A 17,444-nucleotide genomic window follows, 5' to 3' on the forward strand; every position below is an offset into this window, starting at 1 on the left:
TATCAATGTTAAGAAAATCAGTTTGCATGAACCTCTGTTTTCGAGTTTAGAATTGTAACAATGGCTTGCATCGCAACTACTATATGAAACATTAGAAATTAGAGACATGTTGAAACAAACAGAGATTCTGACAGTAAGAATGCGAGTTTACTTGGTTAGAAACTTCAACCAAAACACTTATAAGTGTAAGCAACATAAAACTCATTACCATTACAACCTATATACCTGGTTTTTTTTTAAAGAAAAAACATCCAACTTCCCAAATTCTTTTCAGCACCTTCACAAAATGTTAGCCCACAATTATTTACCCCCCCCCCCCCCAAACAGCTTACATGATAAGCTGTACCACCATCAACAGCTTGGAACTCGATGTCTACCTTTTCCGCTTGGACTTCAAGGAGGTGACCGACTGGGAATTGCTGTGCCAATTGCCCTTCCTTTGGTTGATGAACCAGTTGTTGATTTGCTTTAGTTGCAATCCAGTTTCCTCCACAAGTTCGGCCTTGTCATCTTCCTGCATTTTGTCAACTCATTAATTTATTCAAGGGTTTATGTTTTGACAAAACAAAAATATTTAATTGGAAGTTGATGTTTAGTTGGTTACAGTTGGGTATGGCCACTTTGAGTGTTGTTGCCACCAGTTCTTGAGCACTGTAGTGGTGTCACCTGGTAATTTTCCAGCCCTTCTTTAGCGTAATATTTCCTCCCTCACATCCTCAATTCTTGATTTGAAACCCTGTTCAGACATAAAAATAATCTATGTTAATTGTTGTTGGATTGGTTTAATCTGATTCGATTCATTTCGGTTTGAGTCAATTTCGTTTTCAGAATTTATTGACTGGTATTGTAATGGCTTTATGCCTCAATTCATTTGCAATGAAAAGCCCTGGGAATTCTTCTTCATTCTCTGGTTTTTACTCCAGTTCTTTAGCTGATTTTGCTTGTTTGCTTAGCAAGACATCGAGCCTTCTAGCTCAAGCTTCTGTCAAATTTCTTCAATCTGTGCAAGATAATAATTATGAATAGTCATTGACTTCTCCAACTTGGGTCGAAAAAACAATGCCCCTCGATAATTATCAAATTGACCGCAATCCTTAAGAGCCCATCACAATCTTAAATGCTTAAAAGTTTTTTAATTGTTTGGTTTCCAATGTTTATTGGTAATCCGATTTTGTATTAGAGACAATGACGTAATAAATTGATTTCTTATGTGTGCGAGTGTAATCATCTCTTATTTGCTATGACTAAAAAGAAAGTTCAGAGGTTTTAATTTAGGTTAAAATATGGCTAACTGCTTCTAATACCCGTAATGGGTGTTTAATCATGGACTTAAAAAAATTTCAAGGAGAGGATTTATTAGCTATTAAACCAAAATCTTTTGGCTTTAACTTATAAGCTTTTTAAACAAGATTCTTTTGCGGGCAGAAACAAAGATCCCTCATGCTTAGGGCTAAGATTGGAAGGACCAAATCCGAATACAAGCAACACCTAAGTTTACAATTAGATAAATGCATTAAAAAGGTTTACTTAAAAATGTTGTTAAATTTTGGGTTCAAATTAAATAAAAGAATGAAATGGTCTAAAATTCCTCATGTTTTAGCATCTTCACTTTAGGTAACTCTCTTAGGGAGGGAAATTTTGTTTAGGGTACATATTGTTTAATAATAGACATCTATAAAATTTTTCTAATATATTTTCTAGGTAATGTGTACTTATTAATTTTATATGATTAAAAAGTTAATAACTTCTAGATTCTTGTGCTTTAAGTAATTCTCGATTTAATGTTTTAATAAGACTCATTTATATAGATTAATAGTAGAACTATGCTTAACAAGTTCTGATTATACTTGTTGAGCAAGAGTTGCTCATTCTTGTTGTGCTTTAAATTGGAATGTAATAGTCTGTGTTGAAAATGGTGGTTTGAATCCCATTTCCAATGATCAAGTCTGAAAATATTATTATTTAATATTTATGAGTTCAAGATAGAGGTTAATTGGAATTTGGTCTTTTAATTTTGTCAATTGAATAATTAACTAAAATATAAAGATTAAATTATAGAAGTAATAAAAGTTAAGCATTATAAATTTTAGTTAACCGAATGACCAATTTAGTAATTGTGTATTTTTAAATGATGTAAATAATTAAATATAAATTCTTATGATCATAAAAAATTCAAAAATAATATTGTAACGTAAAATAGATAAAAAATTATAATTTAAATAAATAAATGTGATGTTATCTTTATTCCATATATTTATAAATTTGATTGATTTAATTTAATTAAAGTAAATATAAAATGAATTAAAATTGAATATATATTAAATAATTAAATTCATAAATTTGATTAATTAAATTAAATTAAATATAAAAATTAAAGGTGGAGGTATATTAAATATGTATTAATTTTTTGTCTTTGATCCCACCCAAATATCAATTAAATAATTTTAATACATTTTCATTTAAATTTAATTATAAAATATTGATAATAATATAAAATTAAATATTTATTTTAATATTTTAAATTATTAAAAATTAAATAATGGTACAACAATTTTTTTAACAAAGATTACACCATTATTTTATTATTAGCTAAAATGTGGTAAATAATATATTTGCTTTATTGCATTTATTAATACCATTTATTATTGAAATTTAATTATAGAAATGAGACTCATTTTAAATATAATTATAAAATTATTTTAGAACTCAAACTATTAAATTAGAACTTTTATATTATATATACAAAATATTATTTTTATTTTATATAAAAATTTAAAAATTAATTATGTCTTATAAATTGATGTCATTATCTATTGATGTGATGTTCTACGTGGTAATAAATCATCAACAAAAATAAATATAATTATGGGTATAAATTTGAAATTAAGGGGACTACCTCAATTATTTAAGGGTGGTTACGAGTACTGTGTGGGGCGTCACCCGTCGTGCAATGTTGTTGAACAATTCTCTTTATTCGTTGCTTCAAAACCTCGTACTTTTCCTTTCTAACACAAAATAAATTTATGGCACACTATTGTGAGTAAAAAAGCACCGAGTAAAACCATTATATTATATAAGTAATATTACGTGTACCATAATATTTATTACATAATAACAACACTTGATGTTTTTTTTAACAATTTTTTATCATTTTTCAAGATATATGTGAACACCAAAAGTTGATATATGTGATAACTTTTGCTTTTACCTATTTTTATATTTCAACTTTCAAGCCTTTCCTTTTCATTAATTGGGTAGCAAGGCATAGAGATTATTAGTTGGCATGGCCGCTTTCCGGATTTGTTTAATCCAATCTTGACATTTTGGATTTGTCGGCTTGTAACTTCAAGCACCAGTCCTGATTCCCATAGTTGACATTATTTTCCAGTGTAAAGCTGCAAGAACTGCTCTCCTTAGCATCTAATACCTTGGTATCCGAAAATTATTACTAAAATTCATACCAGAAACAATTACCATGGCTGAATCCTTCGCATTCGAGATCGCCGGAAAAGTATTGGAGAAACTAGGGAGTGCTGCCTGTGAAAGAATTAGCTTGGCATGGGGTGTTCGAGAGGAGTTTGAAAAGCTTAAGCTGACCCTAGCTGCTATCAGAGCTGTGGTCCTGGATGCTGAACAACAACAGGCTCGTAGCCTGGAGCTCAGTCTTTGGCTACAAAGGTTCAAAGATGCTTGCTACGACGTGGATGATTTGATTGACGAGTTCGAGATCCAAGAGTTGAGGAGGCTAGTCCTGAAACGGGGAAGCACTGGAAGGAAGGTACGCCATTTCTTTTCTGGCTCTAATCCTTGGGCATTTGGCTTTAGGATGGGCTATAAGATCAAAAAGGCTAACGAGATGTTGAATAAGATTGCAGCTGAAAAGGCCAAGTTTCATCTGACTGAAAAACATGAAACTAATGTCATACATCGTGAGAGGGAAACCTACTCCTTTGTTAAGACATCTAGTGTCATCGGTCGAGATGAAGCTAAACAACACCTAGTTAACTTCTTAATGAATCCAACTGATGGGGAAGATATCCCTGTCCTTCCCACAGTTGGGATCGGAGGTATTGGGAAAACTACCCTGGCCCAATTGGTGTTTAACGAGGAGAGTGTGAAGTCGCATTTTGAATTGAGAATCTGGGTGTGTGTTACAGAGGATTTTGACATCAAACAACTGATGATAAAAATCATTAAATCTGCCATTGGTATGAACTGCAAGGACATGAATAAGGAGGAATTACATAAAGTTTTGCAAGATTGTTTGAATGGTAAAAGATTTTTTATGGTACTAGATGATGTCTGGAACGAGGACAAGAAGAAATGGAGTGAACTGAAAGATTTGTTGTGTGGGGGAGCCCAAGGGAGTAGAATCATTATCACAACTCGTAGCCGCAAAGTGGCTACAATCACAGGCACAATCCCTCCATACGATTTAGAGCATCTTTCTTATGACAATTGTCTATCATTGTTTCTTAAGCTTGCCTTTAAAGAAGGTGAAGAGAAACAACATGACAATCTTGTAAGAATCGGGGAAGGAATTGTTCAAAAATGCAAAGGGGTTGCTTTGGCCGTGAAGACTTTAGGCAGCCTACTCTGTTCAACTAGGGTACAGCATGATTGGGAACTTGTGAGAGATAGTGAACTATGGAAGTTGAAACAGGAGGAAAATGACATCTTGCCTGCTCTAAAACTAAGTTATGATCATTTGCCCTGGTATTTAAAGCAATGTTTTGCTTTTTGTTCAGTTTTTCCAAAAGATTTTGAATTCAATCATCCCTTTTTGATCTCCCTTTGGATGGCAAATGGCTTTTTGCAATCACCATACGAAAATGAAGAGCCAGAAGATATTGGGAATCGGTATATACAAGAGTTACTATCAAGATGTTTCTTCCAACAAGTTGAAGAGGAGAGTATTTTTTTTTCCACCTTGAAAATGCATGATTTAGTACATGATCTTGCATTATCAGTGGCGCAAAATGAGGTGAATTCATGTAACCATTATTCGACTGGGAATGTTCGACATTTATGGTTTGATCTATCGAAGCAGGATGCTTCCCAGTTGCCAAATAACTTGGGTTGTCTGCAATCACTTTTCTTATTAGATACAGAAGGCAAAGCTGATAACGAATCTCTTATTGCAGAAGTCATCTCAAGGTCTAAACATTTGAAGGTGTTAGATTTGCCTGAGTGTAGTTTAGAGCAATTGCCAAGCAACATTAGTTATTTAAAGCAGTTGAGATGTTTGAGCCTAGCCTACAATGGAAATATTAAAAGACTTCCAAATTCCATTTGCAATTTGCAGAGTTTGCGAACACTTGACTTTTCTGGATGCGGGGGAATTGAAGAGTTCCCAAAAGACATAAGGTACCTGATTAGCCTTAGAGAATTAACGGTAACAACAAAACAGACGCGTTTGCAAGAGAATGGAATATCGTGCCTCACTTGTCTTCGAAGGTTGATCTTTTCTGAATGTGAAAATTTAGAAAAATTGTTTGAAGACATTCAAAACCTAACAGCTCTCCGAGAATTGTACATATATGAATGCCACAACTTGGTTTCATTGCCACAAGGTTTAAAATACCTACCTACATTACAAAGTTTGTCAATTTCAAATTGTGAAAAGCTTGATCTCACCATGGAGGAGTTGGAACTTGAGAGGGAAAAAGATGGTAGCCTTCGAAAATTGTTTATCGGAGGAGTACCAAAGTTGGAGTCACTACCCCAATGGATTCTTCTAGGATCCACCAAAACATTGCAGTACTTGGCCATCTGCAACTTGGAGAATGTCTTGACATTACCAACGTGGACTCAACATCTCACATAGCTTCAAAGCCTTGAAATTTCAATTTGCCCAAAGCTGTTGGTTCTGCCTGAAGGGATGCAACAACTCACTGCACTCAAAAGATTAATTATTGAAGGGTGTCCAAAATTAAGCAAAAGATGCATTGAAGAAACCGGTGAAGACTGGCCTAAGATTGCTCATGTTCCTGACTTTTATTGTGACGAAACAGATGAGAAATAGATAAGGTAAGACACCAAATACTATATGTCAATATATATATACACTCTATTTTTCACTAGCATAAATGAATTTTATTTAATCAGAAATATGATGTCTCAATTTAATGTTATGGCAGGGTTCTTGTGATAGAATTTATTTATCTATTAAAGTGGAGGATGTTGAAGTTGTCTTGGATTGGTTCTTATATATGTCAACGTTTTTGAGTTGTTCAATTTCCATTGTTGATTTGTATCAAAGACCATTGATATAATATATTTACTTTATTGTATTTTGGAACTCAAATAATTAATTTAGAAGTCTATGTTTCCATATATATTTTAGTTCTTTCTTTTATATTATATATATGATACATGATTTTTATTTTACATAAAAGTTTTTAAAAATAATTTTTTTATAAGTTGAGGTCATTACCAATTAATGTGTTGTTTCATGTATTAATAATTTAAACATTTCACTGTTATAATTATACCAATATTCTTAGAATCAAACCAACATCGAATTGATCATAACATCTATAGCTGATTCAACCAAATCATAAATTATAAAATTAAGAGGATTGTCATGCTCCATATTATATATGACTTAAATGGTAATTGTGTGACTCATGATTAAAGATAATAGATATTTTTATATAAAGTAAGCCATAATTCGTAAATAAATATTTTACTATAATTGTTTAAATCAATTAAATTTAATATCGGGTTTCTAATGATAATATATTAGTTGGCAGGGTCGCATTCTGGATTTTTTTAATCCAATCTTGACATTTTGGATTTGTCGGCTTGTAATTTCAAGAACTGCCATCCTTGGCATCTAATACCTTGGTATCCGAAAATTATTACTGAAATTCATACAAGAAACAATTACCATGGCTGAATCCTTTGCATTCGAGATTGCCGCAGAAGTATTGGAGAAACTAGGGAGTGCTACCTATGAAAGAATTAGCTTGGCATGGGGTGTTCGAGGGGAGTTTGAAAAGCTTAAGCTGACCCTAGCTGCTATCAGAGTTGTGGTCCTGGATGCTGAACCACAACGGGCTCGGAAGCATGAGATTAGTCATTGGCTGCACAAGTTCAAAGATGCTTTGCTATGAAATGGAAGATTTGAAAGACGAGTTCGAGATCCAAGCGTTGAGGAGGCAAGTCCTTGAACAGGGAAGCATTTTGGCATGTTGCTTTAGGATGGGCAATAAGATCAAAAAGGCAAACGAGATATTGAATGAGGTTGCAGCTAACAAGGCCAAGTTTCCTCTCACTCAAAAACATGAAACTAATGGCTTACATCGTCAGAGGGAAACCTACTCATAGTTGGGATCGGAGGTATTGGGAAAACTACCCTGGCCCAATTGGTGTTTAATGAGGAGAGTGTGAAGTCGCATTTTGAATTGAGAATCTGGGTGTGTGTTACAGCGGATTTTGACATCAAACAACTGATGATAAAAATCATTCAATCTGCCACTGGTATGAAATGCAAGGACATGAATAAGGAGGAATTATATAAAGTGTTACAAGATTGTTTGAATGGTAAAAGATTTTTTATGGTTCTAGAAGAAATGGAGTTAGCTGAAAGATTTGTTTTGTGGGGGAGCCCAAGGGAGTAGAATCATTGTCACAACTCATAGCCGCAAAGTGGCTACAGTCACAGGTACAATCCCTCGATATGATTTAGAGCATCTTTCTTATGACAATTGTCTATCATCGTTTCTTAAACTTGCCTTTAAAGAAGGTGAAGAAAAACAACATGTCAATCTTGTAAGAATCGGGGAAGGAATTGTTCAAAAATGCAAAGGCGTTGCTTTGGCCGTGAAGACTTTAGGCAGCCTACTCTGTTCAACTAGGGTACAACATGATTGGGAACTTGTGAGAGAGAGTGAACTATGGAAGTTGAAACAGGAGGAAAATGAGATCTTGCCTGCTTTAAAACTAAGTTATGATCATTTGCCCTGGTATTTAAAACAATGTTTTGCCTTTTGTTCAGTTTTTCCAAAAGATTTGGAATTGAATGATATCTTTTTGATCTCGTTGTGGAAGGCAAATGGCTTTTTGCAATCACCGTACGAAAATGAAGAGCCAGAAGATATTGGGAAGCGATATCTACAAGAGTTGCTATCAAGATCTTTATTCCACCAAGTTGAAGATAAGCCTTTCCATTCCAGCTTCAAAATGCATGATCTTGTACATGATCTAGCATTATCAGTGGTGCAAAATGAGGTGAATTCATGTAACCATTATTCGACTGGGAATGTTCAATATTTATTGTTTGATCTATTGAAGCAAGATGCTTCCCAGTTGCCAAATAACTTGAGGCGTCTGCAATCACTTCTCTTGTTAGATGAAGAAGGCAAGGCTGATAGCGAATCTCTTATTGCAAAAGTCATCTCAAGGTCTAAACATTTAAGGGTGCTACATTTGTCTGGCTGCAGTTTTGAGCATTTGCCAAACAATATAAGTTATTTTGCACCTAGCCAGCAATGTAAATATAAAAAGACTTCCAAATTCCATTTGCAATTTGCAGAGTTTGCAAACACTTGACCTTTATGAATGTCGGGGAATTGAAGAGTTACCAAAAGACATAAGGTATCTAATTAGCCTTAGGAAATTAATGGTAACAACAAAACAAACATACGTTTGCAAGAGAATAGAATATCGTGCCTAAGTTCTCTTCGGACTTTGGGTTTTTTTTAAATGTGAAAATTTAGAGAATTTGTTTGAAGGCATTCGAAACCTCACAGCCATTCGAGAATTGTACATCGATGAATGCAACTACTTGATTTCATTGCCACAAGGTTTAAAATACCCAACCACATTGCAAACTCTGGCAATTTCGGATTGTGAAAAGCTTGATCTCACTAATGGGGAGCTGGATCTTGAGAGAAAAGAATATGGTAGTCTCCGGAACCTTGCGATTGGAGGAGTGCCAAAGCTGGAGTCACTACCCCAATGGATTCTACTAGGATCCACCAAAACATTGCAGCACTTGTTCATCAGCAACTTGGAGAATGTCTTGATGTTACCGGCGTGGTTCCAACATATCACATCCCTTCAAATTCTTTACATTAGAAATTGCTTAAAGTTGTCGTCTCCGCCAGAAGGAATGCAAGACCTCGCTGCACTTAAAATATTAAGAATTGAAGGGTGTCCAAAGTTAAACAAAAAAAAATGCATTGAAGAAACCGGTGAAGACTGGTCTAAGGTTGCTCATGTCCCTGACTTTTATTGTGAAGCCATGAAGACCTCAACAACAGATGATGAATAGACAAGGTAAGTCACCAAACACTACGCTATTTGAATCAACTTTTTAAATACTAATATCTCTAAATCAAATTAGGTACCAAATACTACTTTATTTATCATTAGTATTAAAATTTTGTATATCTATTAAAATGACAGGTCAATTTTGAAGATGCTGAAGTTGCCTTCGATGTTTTCAATACATGTTAAAGTATGAATGGTTGATTCCCAATGTACGTATGCTTGTAATGTGATTTGTGTCAAAGACAATGATGTAATAATTAGATTTTTTATGTGTAAGTGTAATTATGCTTCTTATTTCTTTTGTTATAAATAAATAAACTCAAAATTTTATAGGCTTGACGAACACGAAATTTAATTCTCCGGTCTTTTCTTTTATCAACATAAAAGGGAGATAGCATTATGAATATTATTCTAGATATTAATTAAAAAAGTTTAAATGTTTTTATTTTTATGGTTGGATCAAGCCGTTGAGTATTGGAAACAGGCTATAGCATTTACTCCTGGTAATTATATTGAAAGGCAGAATTGGTTAAAGATTACGCGGCGTTTCGAATAAGAATAAGACATCTCTATTTATTTATTATTATTATTTTAGTTTTAGATTCGAAATTCGAATTAGAAATTAGAGAACTTTATTAAATTCTATTCTTATTCTATTTAATTTCTATTATATCCATTTATTTAATTAAATAATTTACGGTGCCATTTAAATTATTAAATCCAATTTTCTAGTCCATTTGAATATTTAAACAGTAAAAATATTAATTTAATTGGAATTGTTAATTGTGTAATGGTTAGGTTTTGTTGGACCCATGGGTCAAATAAAACTAAGCATTTCTCTCTCTGAAAAAATCAATCAAAAAATTTCATTATATTCTTTCTCAAAGCGTTCTATTTTGTTTGATATTTTGTAAGGATAAATAATACACGGATCCTTTCCATTTTTTATATATAAATTTTGGGAAGAATTTTATTTGTATAATTACACCTAGGTCGGATTATTTGGTCCAAAGGCTCGCTTGAAAAGTGAGAGGGTTTAAGTAAAAATATAGACTTAAAAAATAAGTTTGAACAAAAAAGGAGACATGTTTTCTAAATGGGCTGGCCTTAGGTAAGGTTTTTTGGCTTATGCCCAATCCGGCCCGAATTTGCAAAAAAAAAATCTACTACTGCTTCTACTGTTTTGCTGTCATTTTGTTATTATATTGCTACTATTTTGTTGTTATTGTTTAGATATTGTATAACTCTTATTTTATTATTTACTTTGCTATTATTTTAAAGAAATTTGCTTGCTAAGTTGCATATATCTTAGTGTTATTTAAGCATAAATATTAAATATTTATTAAATTTATTTTCAATTTGTTGGGAAACATTTTATTTTAATATTTTTAGTGTATTTGATGTATTATATTTTTTAAATTTATTTTTATATAAAAATAATAATATAAAAATTTTAATAGGGGCGGCTGGACCGGACTTTGGCAAAATTTTAGGCTCATTTTTCAGGTTGAGTCTAGAAAACAAGCCCGGCAGGGTTTATACCATTTTTAAATCATTGGATCAAAAATGATTTAGGGATGAGATTAAAAAAAGTTGTTGAAATTTGAGTCATTTTTCAAAACAAACCTAAAAATTATTTTTTCACCTACACCAAAGAAATAACAGATGAATAAAAAATAATAATTTTAAGAGAGCTTACTTCACACAATATGAACTTCATAATCTTCAATCCTTCTCCGATGCCATTGTTATTTGAATATGACTTGATGTTGTCTCTTTAAAGAACTTTGACTCTAACTCTTTATTCCTTTTATATAATTCTAACTTATTAATACTAAAATCTCCCTTTTTACAGTAATTTTTAACTAATAATTATAAATTAAGTTATACTTGTAATTATCATAATTTTTCTATATTTTATTCATAGAGTTCTATCATATGATGAAAAATAAAAATATTCTTATCAATTTAAAAATTTTCTAAACTTGTATCGATATATATATATATATATATATATATATATATATATATATATATAAAACACCACCATGATCAAGTCTACGAAGGAAAACCAAAATTGGAAGAAAAAAAGATAATTAGTGTAATACCCAATTTTAGCCCGGGCTCACAAAAAAATAATAAAACAAAGTCTAAGTCCAGTACAAAATTATATCATTTGGCCCGATCGGAATGGCCCATTACTTGAAAAGGTTGAAGGTCCATCTACAAGCTTATGGAAACATAATCTTCAAGGATATGCAATCTTAGATATGATATATGCAATTTTAGATATGATATATACAATCTTATATATGATATGCAATATTAGAAGATATGATTTTATAATCTTAGAGATTTAATTTGTAGATACCCTTTAATCTTAGCCGTTGATGTAATTGATCTGTACCGTTGGATTTGGGGAGACTCAACTATAAATAGAGGCCTCTCCCTTCATTGTAAATGGGGGGAGTTGGGATAAATAATAATTCTTAAGAGTATTTACTCAAATTTCTCTCTCTCTTGTGTTCTTATTTTCCGTGGCTTGTTCTTATTTTGTTGATTTGTGTATAATTTATTTATTGATTTGTATATTGTTGATTTCAAATCTCTTTTTCCCTTATTATTCATTTTCAAATTCATTATTTTCAAATTTGTTTACATTTTATTTTGCCTTATATTTTTTTATTTTAAATTCATTGGTCTTTGATTATTGATGCTATTTAATCCTCTATTTGTTATTTTAGTTTTTTATTAAATTAATTATTTTAATATTATTTATACTATTATGTGACATCATTAATCTTGTATCATTATTATTATTATTTTTATATTCATGCGTATGCATCGTTTTTATGTAATATATATAGTTTTATATATAGTATACGTATGCTTATATATATTTTATGCATATGTTTTTATTTTTATTTTACTTCCTAACTTTTATATACATATATATACTTTTATATTTAGTTTCAATTTTTTTACTTTTGTATATATGTACATGTATGTATTTATATATTTTCTAATGAATATTTTATATATATATATATACATACATGTCTATTTTTTTATTTGCTTAAATACAAACTTATATTTTTCACACATATGTTATAATATATATATATATATTTATATATTTTCTTTATTTTCATAAATGCATTATATATTTTTTGTTATAAATTCTATAGTCCAAAATTTTATATGTAAACCCATGTGTATTTCTTTTATTCTTTATAATTTCAATATATATATTATATACCTTTTATTCTTTATATTTTCATTTGTTTATTGATTTATGTTTTCATTTACACTTTAAAATTTTCTTATTTATTTCGCTCATTTATTTGATACTTTGCATGTCATTGTTTATTTTTCCTTATTTATGTTTATATTATTTCTATACCATTGTTGCATTTATTATTGTTATTTGTTAAGCGACATCTATTTATACATACAATATAACATTATATCATCTTTTACTTGAATTTAACAATAGAAAATTTTTCAAAATAGAGATAATACTCGTACTTAGGATTTTCAAGAAAATTGAGCCCTAACGTATTGGGTTTCAATTTTCTTCGTAAAATCTAACAATCGAGAATTGCTCTTTAATCAAACAAAATAAAGATTGTCATTGGGAATTCAACATGTGGTGTCCTAACGTATTGGATGTGACGCGTTAATTTCTCAAGATAAAGATTTTTCTAAAAAACAATAAATGAAATATTCAATGCTTAGGATTTTGAGATATTGTGCCCTAACGTATTGGGCCCGATTTCCTTACAAATTCTAAACAATTGAATATTCTTTTAAATTTTATTACACGAGCCTTTTCGACAACTAATTTTTTTTTTTTTACAAAATAAAAATGGTTTCGACAATTAGAATCATATCAGTATTAAGAAAATCAGTTTGCATGAGCCCCAGTTTTCGAGTTTAGACTTGTAACAATGGCTTGCATCGCAACTACTATATGAAACATTAGAAATTAGAGACATGTTGAAACAAACAGAGATTCTGACACTAAGAATGCGAGTTTACTTCGTCAGAAACTTCAATCAAAACACTTATATGTGTAAGCAACATAAAACTCATTACCATTACAACCTATATACCTGGTTTTTTTTAAAGAAAAAGCATCCAACTTCCCAAATTCTTTTCAGCACCTTCACAAAATGTTAGCCCACAATTATTTACCCCCCCCCCCCCCGAGCTTACATGATAAGCTGTACCACCATCAACACGTTGGAACTCGATGTCTACCTTTTCCGCTTGGACTTCAAGGAGGTGACCGACTGAGAATTGCTGTGCCAATTGCGCTTCCTTTGGTTGATGAACCAGTTGTTGATTTGCTTTAGTTGCAATCCAGTTTCCTCCACAAGTTTGGCCTTGTCATCTTCCTGCATTTTGTCAACTCATTAATTTATTTAAGGGTTTATGTTTAGGCAAAAAAAAAATTTAACTGGAAGTTGATGTTTAGTTGGTTACAGTTGGGTATGGCCACTTTGAATGTTGTTGCCACCAGTTCTTGAGCACTGTAGTGGTGTCACCTGGTAATTTTCCAGCCCTTCTTTTGCGTAATATTTCCTCCCTCACATCCTCAATTTTTGATTTGAAACCCTGTTCAGACATAAAAATAATCTATGTTAATTGTTGTTGGATTCGGTTTGAGTCGTTTTCAAAATATTTGGATTTGAATATCAAAATTTTCATATTGACTTATCTCGATAAAAAAAAAAAAGCACCTGTTTGAGTTCAATCTTGAGCTCTTGACGAACCCTCTCCATTAAAGATCTTTCAGATTCTGTGGGAAGTAAGGGACCAAAACCCATCAAATCATGGCCGTCGGACCCAGATTGATCCAGAGAGAAGTCCATTTGCAGTTCATCCTCATCGTCTGACATTGTTGCACCTGTGCCTTCACCCAAGGTTACTCCTACAAAATAGGAAAAGTAATACATACAGTCAGACAAAAAAGAAAAATAAGAGATGAATTTATATATTTTTTATTTTTCTTTCAATTGTATTTTTAAATAAGGGAAAAAGCATCTACAAAAAATAGAGGGGGCTATTGTCCCACTTCTTAAATGAGGCAATAATAGGATTAATCTTTTCTTTTATTTATTAAACATAGAACATGATGTCCCTATTACTAGATGATGATGACATATGATGAAACTATACTTTATTAACTCATCATACAAACAGGTCATGTCATTATACCAAACACTTAGACTACCATGATGATATATGTATTTGTTCCACTAATGTTTTAATTTCTACAAACATGCCATGTTCCCAAACCTATGCATTAAATATCTGATTTTCATTTATAAACTTATGATGAGAATTTCTTTTTCAGAATCATTATCATTGGAAATGCAAAATTAAGGTTTTTTAAATAAATTTAAATAATAATAATGACATATACGTGACTCATTTTGTCAGATATGTAAATTTTTATTTGATATTAATTTATATATTTTTTAATAAAAAATAAAATACAAGGGATCCTCTATGTTATTTTTAGCCTTCAAAATATTAATTAAGTTGTTTATTTAAACACAACATGGTAGGTTCTTAGACTTCAGTAGCCTGCAGTCATCGTCAAGGTCAAAACTGTTATTTTAGAAACGACTGTCTCAGGCTAGGTATATGTATATGTTACGGCCATTAAAATGGTCTGGTTGGACCCCTATTGTCTGTCAGCATTAAAGGTGTAAACAATGCGAGGCATGGCTGTCAAAAAACTGTCTTTAATGATATCTTCAAAGCTTTTCCAAACCCTAAAAGCATCAATATACCATTACAAACTGCCCACTTTTTTTGTACACTTCTGACAGGATTTAGCACCAAATTGTGAAAGACACGAATATCGTTGCATTAACTTGAGCCAATTTAGCCACTTATATATGCCATTGGGACAACCATTTCCTCAGTTCTAGACCCTACAGCCTACTCTTTGATCTATTTACATATAGCTTCATAATTTAAAATCATTGGTTGTATCCCAAATTCAACTTTAATTCAGTTGATATTTTAGCTATTTTAATAATTAGTGAAAGGTGAGGTGAATTAGTTTAAGTGTGTATTTTCTGTTCTTTTTTATTTAAAGATTAAGAAGTAAGATTATATTTATATCTTCATTATTGTTTCAGCAAAAAATATGGGTTCCATCCATATATGATGGATATTTCATGGTAAAATTGAATTCAAGATTTAATTTTTATGGAGTCAAGAGTGTTTAAAGCTAAACCCTCTCAGCAAGTAAGTTTTTCAGGAGTTCAGTTTATGTTATCATACTTAGGGGCAAAGCAACTATCACCTCCATCAATAGTTTATTGGTACAATTTAGAAACTAAACTCGAAATTGTAATATGGATAAAAGCAACCCTAGATTCCAAATATGGTGATGAAACCTTAGAATCAAAGTATTGGCTAGGGTGGTTGGGGTGGGAGCGAAGGTAAAATCTTCTTCCCCAAACTATAACTATTCCGCAGCCACCCTACCTATATATATAACCTATATTTTTATGTATAGAGGCTAATATTGTATGACTTTTATTTGTAGGTCCTACGGCACCCACATGTTGGTACGGACTGTTAACCTTGTAAGAAAATTAACCCAAATAATCAATCCTTATCCCTTCATGCCTTGCTACCAACCGCACCAAAACACGACATTATTGAATATCTTCAAACAAAGAAATAAAAAAAAAAATCATATAATTCTATGAAGATAATTATTTTATCAAGAGAAAGAAAAGGGACAAACCAGTGAGCGCTTGTAAGTTATTTTCAATTTCACGGCAAGCCATGACAGCTTCAACGGCATGGACTCTGACATGTTGTTGAAGCTGTTCTTTGAAAGTACACAACACTATCAAATATTGTGCCTGCACCAAATATGTCAAACCACAACCAAAAAAAAAACCCTTTTCAAAAAGACAAAAGACAAAACAAGAAAAAAGAAAAAAATGGATTTAAAACAAGATGAACTGACCAAAAAGTTATCAAGCTCTTGTCTTTCATGTGGTGATAAAGAGTGACCTTGTTGTTGTGAAGCATAGGATCTCAAAATGTTATGCGACTCTGCTAACTGTGCATCAATCAAAGACAACTGATCAATCGGTGTAGCAACACGAAGACAAGACACATGAGCTGCTAAAAGTTGCTCATAAAGTGGATGTGTAGCTATCTCCGCCTTGAGATGACGGTTCTGGTCACCGGAAACTGACACTTCACCGCTACTTAACCCTCCAATCGTTTCACTTCCACCACCACTACTCATCATACCTAACCCACCTGGTTCTTGCATTTTTTTTTTTTTTTGGCTTTTACCCAACAACAACAAAAAAAAAAGTGGGTTTTTCTTCTAAAGAGAAAAAGAGGGTTTTTGATATATATATAGATATATATATATATATAAAGGACCACAAGGGAAATAAAGAAAGAAAGAAAGAACCCTTTGTGCTTGAGAGTGAAATAATTTTTTTCTCGTTAATGGTGTAATATAGATTGGAAGTGTATTGGGATCTGAGTCACAAGACTTTCTGCACCACCCTCTTTACTGCTGCTATATGTTGCAGGGTTTTCATTTTTACTTTTACATATGCAGGGAAAGTTAAAGAAGCATGAAAATTTTTCAATATATATGTCTGTGTGTGTAAAAAGAGAAAAGCGTGGATATGGGGAGAATTTTTCAAAGCTTTTGTTTGGTTTTGAAGGTTAAAGAGAAAAGGGTTTATCAGAGAAAAAGAAAGAAGGTGTGTGAGGCTATCAGAATCATTGTTTGGAAGAAGAGAGCTCAGATAATAAAGCAATGGAAAATTTTGGCCAAATATAAAAAAAAAAAAATTATGTAGCCAATAGATAAAGCTGGTTCTATGTACTGACACTTTGATTTCTTTTTGTTTTTCTCTTTTATTGTAATTTTTTAAAAATGGAAAAATATTTGTTTTGGTCCTTGTTAGATCTAAAAGTTACGATTTAGTATTTATTTCATAATGACATTGAAAAACCAAAATTATAATTTGATAAACAAAACTAATCTTGGGTATTTGATTTGTTTTACTTTTATTTCAACATATTGTTTTATTTAAGCAAATAAGCAAGTGGGGTTTTGATTTCAGTTTGGTGAATTATGTAATTAATAATCAACCTTG

The 17,444-nt window shown here is 31.7% G+C and overlaps 2 protein-coding genes across 4 annotated transcripts in view; one reads left to right on the top strand and one right to left on the bottom strand.

Annotated features, from left to right (window-relative positions):
• The window catches only part of LOC105789164 (putative disease resistance protein RGA1), an 18,929-nt gene extending 12,593 nt beyond the window's left edge, over positions 1–6,336 (top strand). The window contains exons 1-2 of one of the 2 annotated variants that reach the window (XM_052627662.1): positions 3,328–6,030; positions 6,141–6,336. In XM_052627662.1, coding sequence (XP_052483622.1) covers positions 3,476–5,827 — 2,352 coding nt within the window. In that variant the 5' untranslated portion in view covers positions 3,328–3,475 and the 3' untranslated portion in view covers positions 5,828–6,030; positions 6,141–6,336. Of the gene's footprint in view, positions 1–3,327 lie in introns of those variants that run through there. The other variant, XM_052627663.1, reaches the window with a different exon arrangement.
• Positions 359–17,120, bottom strand: LOC105789167 (homeobox protein HD1). 2 transcript variants are annotated; one of them, XM_052627664.1, is made up of 5 exons: positions 16,283–17,120; positions 16,055–16,175; positions 14,025–14,215; positions 13,768–13,899; positions 359–514 (listed from the first exon to the last, which is right to left on the bottom strand). In XM_052627664.1, exons 1-5 carry the CDS (start codon positions 16,595–16,597, stop codon positions 374–376), a joined length of 900 nt encoding a protein of 299 aa, XP_052483624.1. In that variant the 5' UTR covers positions 16,598–17,120; the 3' UTR covers positions 359–373. The 2 variants fall into 2 exon arrangements, with proteins under 2 accessions (XP_052483624.1, XP_012471884.1); XM_012616430.2 differs by lacking the exon at positions 359–514 and adding an exon at positions 13,279–13,679 and having other exon boundaries at positions 16,283–17,111.
• Between the last annotated feature and the right edge of the window lie 324 nt (positions 17,121–17,444).

This window comes from Gossypium raimondii, chromosome 2, assembly GCF_025698545.1.
Source record: "Gossypium raimondii isolate GPD5lz chromosome 2, ASM2569854v1, whole genome shotgun sequence".
NCBI classification, from domain to species: Eukaryota; Viridiplantae; Streptophyta; class Magnoliopsida; order Malvales; family Malvaceae; genus Gossypium; species Gossypium raimondii.

Bases quoted from the DNA above. Each gene is read 5' to 3' on its own strand.
- LOC105789167 (XM_052627664.1), bottom strand. From the start codon at position 16,597: ATGCAAGAACCAGGTGGGTTAGGTATGATGAGTAGTGGTGGTGGAAGT. The intron at 16,176-16,282 runs GTCAGTTCATCT...TATTTGGTGCAG, and splicing joins AAGAGCTTGATAACTTTTTG to GCACAATATTTGATAGTGTT. The intron at 14,216-16,054 runs GTTTGTCCCTTT...CCTATTTTGTAG, and splicing joins TAACTTACAAGCGCTCACTG to GAGTAACCTTGGGTGAAGGC.